Source organism: Poecilia reticulata, chromosome 17 (genome assembly GCF_904066995.2).
Source record: "Poecilia reticulata chromosome 17, P_reticulata-male-v2, whole genome shotgun sequence".
NCBI lineage: Eukaryota > Metazoa > Chordata > Actinopteri > Cyprinodontiformes > Poeciliidae > Poecilia > Poecilia reticulata.
The window spans coordinates 15,452,045-15,459,135 of NC_088846.1; the positions used below are offsets into that span (position 1 = coordinate 15,452,045).

The 7,091-nt window shown below is 40.6% G+C and overlaps 1 protein-coding gene across 1 annotated transcript; it reads left to right on the forward strand.

Annotated features, from left to right (window-relative positions):
- The first annotated feature begins 231 nt into the window (after positions 1–231).
- Positions 232–6,435, forward strand: tfa (transferrin-a). Its single transcript, XM_008434133.3, has 17 exons — positions 232–389; positions 470–618; positions 1,464–1,566; positions 1,658–1,849; positions 2,366–2,495; positions 2,638–2,693; positions 3,069–3,232; positions 3,364–3,517; positions 3,624–3,787; positions 3,879–3,975; positions 4,062–4,082; positions 4,835–4,999; positions 5,188–5,338; positions 5,480–5,547; positions 5,662–5,843; positions 6,022–6,214; positions 6,336–6,435. Exons 1-17 carry the CDS (start codon positions 350–352, stop codon positions 6,377–6,379), a joined length of 2,073 nt encoding a protein of 690 aa, XP_008432355.3. The 5' UTR covers positions 232–349; the 3' UTR covers positions 6,380–6,435.
- Positions 6,436–7,091: the final 656 nt, after the last annotated feature.

A 7,091-nucleotide genomic window follows, 5' to 3' on the forward strand; every position in this document is an offset into this window, starting at 1 on the left:
GCATCAACATAACATAAAAAAATCTAAATCCTGTGAAGTGAACTTTGGGAGAAAAAAAAAGAAAAAAAGACAGCCACTTCTCCAGATGTGTGGAAAACATGGCTACTTTTGTTATCTGAACTGATTTGTAGCGATGTGAAATTCCATTATGTGGAAACTTAGGTCAGGCCTCTGTTTTCCCGTGTATCAGCACACCAAAGTACACAGGCGCCCTCACATTAGGAAACCTGAGCAAACTGTGGTATTTTATCTCTTGGCCAGCGCCGGTCGGCTCTGCTATAAAAGCCACGGCCCCGTTACAGAAAGTCTGCTCTGTCTGACAGGTCAGGAGACCCCACAGTCCACCAGCATGAAGTCTCTCCTCCTTGTGGTGCTGCTTGGATGCCTTGGTAAAGGACCTTTACAATTAAAAAGACAAGTTTTAATTTGAGGTTGACTAATCCTTACAGAAATATTTCTTTACTTACAGCTGCCGTGCTGGCGGCCCCGGCTGCGAAGGTGCGATGGTGCGTAAAGTCGGATCAAGAATTAAGGAAGTGCACGGATCTTGCAGCTGCATCTGAAGCCTTCTCCTGCGTGAAAAAGGAAAGCACCCTTGAGTGCATTATAGCAATCAAGGTGAGGATATAACACTCATTTAATGTCACGTTAACTCATAATTACCATCAGCAGTTCAAAATGGCTCAGACTGCTCACTAAAGTGAGAAATACTCTCTTTAGAACCCGAACATCACTTGTGTGCTCCCGTGTACATGAATGCATGATTGTTTTCACTTGCTTCTAGACAAGAATCTGCCACTTGTTGAACAGTTATTGCTGTGGTTTTGATACTAATGAATGTTTATTAAAATGGCGATAGCTGTGCGTCATCGATAGGTTCCTAAGGAGTGCTGGCATAACAACAGTACACTGTTATTGTTGAATGAAATGAATGACAGGAATTATATTAAACAAATGGCTGTGTACATTCTTTCATGAAGAGACCTGCAAAGACTAATGACAAGGTTAATAAAAAAATACTGAAACAGGTTTAGATTTATTTTATAATTAAATAACACATCACCTTCTCCCATTTTCTCAATTTCTACAAGTATTTAAAGACAAAAAAAAAAAAGAAACACCAACACTGACTAACTGCTGTGGCACCATGTTAAAAGCGAAGCTGATTACAAAGAAGGCATCTCCAACCTTCTTTGTAATAAGAAGGTTTCTTTTTATGTTTAACAAAACATAAAAAGAAAGTTATTGACGGCCACAAAACAAACCAAGGAAATTGTTTTCCTAAAAGCGTTTCACTGTGGGCAAACACTGACTTTCGAGGGCAAAACTGTTGCAAATACATTCGTTTTACTATTGAAATAATAACAGTTCTCTGTTTTGTGGTCAAATTCAGAATTTCATTGCCACTCGGATAAAATACACAAAATTAGACACATTGATTCTGAATTGCTCCTTTCTGACAGGCAAGTGAAGCAGATGCAATCACAGTAGATGGGGGAGATGTTTACACAGCAGGACTGAACAACTATGATCTCCACCCTATCATTGCCGAAGACTACGGCGAGAGTACGTACATTTACCGGCTGTTTTTACCAGCCATAATAGGGCAGTTTTAATGAGTGACCTCTGTAATCACACCTTGTTTTAACACATTCAGCTTCTGACACCTGCTACTACGCTGTGGCTGTGGTGAAGAAGGGAACTGGCTTTGGCATTAGGGACCTTGGAGGGAAGAAATCCTGCCACACCGGTTTGGGGAAATCTGCCGGCTGGAACATTCCCATTGGAACTCTGATTTCACAGAATATCATTCAGTGGGCTGGCATTGAGGACAAACCCATTGAGGAGGGTGAGGGCTTCATTTTTATTTTTTTTTTCCCTGTAAATTTAGCCCTGAAGTAAAAGTTAGCAAACACCTTCTGAGTGTGTTTGTGTGCTTTTAGGTTACAATTTGGGGAAATGTAACAAACTTTGAGACCAATTTTTGAGAAGATTTGGGTGTTGGCTAGAAAAAAAACAGAGTTGTATGAGAATAGCTGAAAAGGGACCAACTAGTCTGAATTAATGCAGCACCAAGACAGCAGACACATTGGCTTATAATGTTTTAAGTCTGAGAGGGCATGAGTAAGTGAAAGTTAATGTGTGAAAATGTAATGAAAAGTTACATTTATGTAAGGTTTAGTTTCTCTGGACTTTAAAGTATGAACAGATTATGTAAGGATGAGTGTCACTGAAAAAGTTGGACCTTGTAACGGCTTTACATGTGACTATTCAGTTTTCAAAAATGTTTAGAAAGAATTGAAAAGGTGGTGGTTTTTGTTTGTGTTAGTTAACTAATTTATGTTTTGTTTTGGTTTTTCTCCAGCGGTGAGCACCTTCTTCCAAGCAAGCTGTGCCCCAGGGGCCACAAGGGGCTCCAAGCTGTGTGAACTGTGCAAGGGAGACTGCTCCAGGTCCCAAAGGGAGCCTTACTACGATTACTCCGGAGCCTTCCAGTTAGTATTTGATAGTATCTTCACACATTCCCAACGCCCCTTTATCAATCACTGACATGCACCATGAGTTCTCGTCTCACATCAGGTGGCCACATTGTCGTTCCTGTTTGCTTTTCTGTTTTTCACTTGTTTTTTGTTTTAGGTGTCTGGTTGAAGATGCAGGCGAAGTAGCTTTCGTGAAGCACCTCACCGTACCTGGTCAGTGTCATGCATCTCAATATGTTGTTCAGCTCTAATGAATTCAATTTTCACTGACGATCCAGTTTTGTCATTATTAAATTGTCATTATTTACAAAATCATGCAAAGTTGGCACTTTTAATGGACTTTTAATGCAACTTTTAGAGCAACTTTGCTTTAAAAGTGTCATTATTTACCAAATGACACTTCATGACAACTGTCATAAACATTCATAAAGACTTCTTTATGTTCATGACAGGTGTTATGTCATGTTTATGACAGTGTCATGTCAGTCTTAAGCACACCCCTTCAAATAAAGTGTTACCTCAAATGGTAATCCAAAATGTATTTAGATAAACAGAAGTAAGATTTTTTTTTAAATTTCCCTTGTTTAGATTCTGAGAAGTCCAATTATGAGCTGCTTTGTCTGGATAACACAAGAGCCCCCATTGATAACTATAAAGCCTGCCACCTGGCCAGAGTGCCTGCTCACGCCGTCATCACTCGCAAGGACCCAGAGCTGGCTAAATTAATCTGGGAGAGCCTCCGTGGAGTACAGGTAAAGTTAACACAGTTTAAGGAAAGAGTAAATAATCCCTCCTATGGGAGGAAGGAACAAAGGAATTACTGCATGTGAATCAGCTGACTCAAACTGTATTTTCATTGTGATTCGACTCGCTTGCTCTTCAGAACTTCAACCTCTTCTCCTCTGAGGCATACGCCCCTGCCAAGGATCTGATGTTCAAGGACTCAACACAGAAATTGGTGCCCGTTCCTCCAAACACAGACTCCTTCCTGTATCTGGGTGCTGACTACGTGAGCATCATCCACTCCCTCAGGAAAGGTAAAAATGAGGAAAAACATAGCGGTAGAAATAATAAGATCCACACTTCTACCCAGCTCTGTCAGCCATGTCTGACACACGGTCTTTGCTTAACTTCCTTCTCCAGAGCAGAGCGCAGGACCTGAATCCTCTAGCATCAGATGGTGCGCTGTGGGCCATGCTGAGACTGCAAAGTGCGACACGTGGAGCATCAACAGCGTGACTGAAGACACTGCCTCTGTTGAGTGTCAGAACGCCCCGACCGTCGAGGACTGCTTCAAGAAGATTATGGTACAACCAGGAAGACATATGTTCCACGTTACTTTAAAGGAGAACGTTTTTGTTTTGTTTCTAAGCGCGCTTTGTTTGAAACGTCCCACAGCGCAAAGAGGCAGATGCAATGGCAGTGGACGGTGGACAGGTGTACACCGCTGGAAAGTGTGGTCTGGTTCCTGCCATGGTGGAGCAGTACCAGCAAGGTGTGATGCCTACGGATACACATGAACACTGACGGATTGAGAACTTTTGTGTTGTAATGTTTTCACCTTTCTCTGTCTCTCCACAGAACTGTGTGGCTCTTCTCCAGGTACTAAAACTATCTTGTTTTTTTTTTTACTTTTACAGTTGTTTCAGTATGTAGTTAAGCCTGGCTGGTGTCAGTGAACTAAGAACAATTTTGTTGGAGAAAACTTTGATTTTTGTAGTTTGGGTAATGAAGAATAATGAAAGTTTTTCACACTTTGTCAAGATATAATCATAAATTTCAATGTCTTCAATTTAATTGTATGTGTTAAGCCAACACAATTGCAAAGTAGAAGATAAAGGATATATGTTTATTCTAATTTATTTCCTACGTGAAAATCTGAAAAGCAGAACATTCATACAGTATGTATTCAGGACCTTGGAGTCTGAATTTTGTAGAATCACTTTTCACAGCAGTTAAATCTTTCAAATGTGCCTTTGGTTGTCCTGATGTAGGAAACCCCCCCGATGGGTCGACCTGTTTGTTGCCTTTAGTAGTCTTTCTTCCATAATTTATGTGTTTAGATGTATTTATATTGAGATTCAAATGCAACCATAGTTACTAATTAGAAGGAGACAACAGATTGTAAAAAAAAAATGTATTCAGGGCTATAAATGTGAAGTGGGCTGTGTAAGACCAGAAAAACTGTGAGCATTAAAAGTTTCTTTATGGGCAAATTTTATTTCAGGAGGTCACTAAACTTATCTAAATCCTCTACTCACACTGGTCTCTCACAAACTAAGTCACTATGTTCTCTTTTGAAGCAATATTTTAAGACTTTTTTTGCTAGAACCAATCTCCTTTTGATTTCACAGACACAGCCTCCTCTTATTATGCTGTCGCTGTGGTAAAGAAGTCTTCAGGGGTGACCTGGGCAAATCTGCAGGGAAAGAAATCCTGCCACACAGGCATTGGCAGGACAGCTGGCTGGAACATCCCGATGGGTCACATCTATGCCCAGACTAACAACTGTCAGTTTGGTAAGTGAAACAGTCAACTGGGAAAAAGTACAATACAAAGTGATTATATAACATTTAAATGCACGGTACACAATTTGTCCTAATAACAAGAAAACTCAGTGGAAGGACTCTTTGTGGACTTTATAAGAACCCTCGTTGAAAAGGAGGTTCTTAGTCCAACTGTTGGATGATCCTCTGATTCTCCGCAGATACTTTCTTCTCCAGCGGTTGTGCCCCCGGAGCCGAAGCCAACTCTCCATTCTGCCGCGAGTGTAAAGGCAGCGGCAAAGCCGTGGGAGATGAAGCCAAGTGCAAAGCCAGTGCTGAAGAGCAGTACTACGGCTATGCTGGAGCTTTCAGGTACCAAAGACTCAGCAGTGATCCTGTAAAGCTTTGAATGCCTTTGGGATTTTTATTTTTTTTTTGATCATGCTAACACTTTGAGATCTATTTCAGGAACGATTCATTTAGAATAGAATCATGTATGGATTATTGTTGCAGATGTCTGGTAGAGGGTGCTGGTGACGTTGCCTTCATTAAACACTCAATCGTTTCAGAAAACAGTGATGGTAAGACACATGAACTGACCTGATTATGTGCTGCCTTTTTGCCGAATTGCTAACTGGAAAATTTCAGCATCCCTTTGCATCCCTCCATGTTTCATTGTTTTTTTCTCATCAAAGGTAATGGTCCTGACTGGGCTCGTGGCGTGAATTCTGCCGACTACCAGCTGATCTGCCCTGGAAAGGATCCAGTACCAGTCGAGGACTTTGTTTCTTGTCACTTGGCTGCTGTCCCGGCACACGCTGTGGTAACTCGGCCTGATATTCGTGAAAAAGTGGTCGGCATCCTGCAAGACCAACAGGTCAGTGATGAACTTAAAGGCTTCAAATGTATAAGGCTGAATTTGACTTTGTTTAAAGCGGAGCATAGATTAGAAAACTTACGTTACAAATCTCAAAGTCAGTAGCAATGCAACCTTAATGAAACAGTACAGTAAAACACAGCAATTATGAAAACCTTATTTTGCATTGTCTTTACAGACCAAGTTTGGAGCCAGTGGCAGTGATTCTACCTTCAGAATGTTCCAGTCCACCAATGGAAAGAACCTCCTCTTCAAGGACTCCACCAAATGTCTCCAGGAAGTTACTGCAGGAAAAAATTATGAGCAGTTTTTGGGACAAGAGTACATGAACGCCATGTCCTCACTCAGACAATGCGCTGACACTGCTTCAGGTTCGTGCTAATCTCAGTTACACTTAAGTGGACTGCAATTTATTAAAAAGAAAATGTATTGCTTGTGGAATCCATTTCTGTTCAGCATCTGAATATATACTGATTTCTTTCCTCTCAACAGATCTGGAGAAATCTTGCACTTTCCATACCTGTCAGCAACCTTAAAAGTGACACTGACAGTTTTCCACCCAAGTTGGACACCAGTGATTCAACTACACTTCCTACACTCAACCTCCCAAATCACATCGCCTTGTTCAAACTGATCTTACTGCCTGTTTTTATTTTTTAATGCACAATCAGCACATACATATTACAAACTTCAAATCAGTTTCCATGTGACCAAGTCGTTGTAGCTGTTGCAACTTCCAACTTTAACGGTTCAACTTTGCTTTGTTCAGTGCCTGACTTTTCCCAAATAAAACTTGTCAAACATTTTCTTTGTGGACAATGTGGTTTCTGTTTAACACTTCTAAGTTATATATCATTATTCACTCAGATAAGCCTGTATTTTTTAATATTTGGTTACATTTTCTATAGCAAGTTTCTCTTTGATCACAGGCATTTTGTCCGAGTTTCAACCGTGTCGCTACTGAGTTTATGTGAAGTTGAAGAAAACAAGGCTGTCCTACCAACTTCATCATTCCACCCATTTGTGCATTGCATCAGTGCCACTGTTAGCAAAACAGCAGGAGCAGGATGCTACCGCCAACATGCTTTACAATTAGCACCGAGTTTCTGGTTTTGAAAGTCTTCCTTTAAACTCCTTGAAATTTTAAAATTTTGGTATTGCAAATTATAAAACTTTTATCCTGAAGGAATTTGAATTGTGAATCTAAAGAGGTGAACATTTGAATTGTGTTTCAAGGTACTGATTTCG

What these genes read in the sequence shown, in the direction of transcription:
- tfa (XM_008434133.3), top strand. Translation starts at nt 350, where the DNA reads ATGAAGTCTCTCCTCCTTGTGGTGCTGCTTGGATGCCTTG. An exon ending in AGTGCATTATAGCAATCAAG is followed by an intron (nt 619 to 1,463) that starts GTGAGGATATAA and finishes CCTTTCTGACAG; the next exon opens with GCAAGTGAAGCAGATGCAAT. An exon ending in GGTGGAGCAGTACCAGCAAG is followed by an intron (nt 3,976 to 4,061) that starts GTGTGATGCCTA and finishes GTCTCTCCACAG; the next exon opens with AACTGTGTGGCTCTTCTCCA.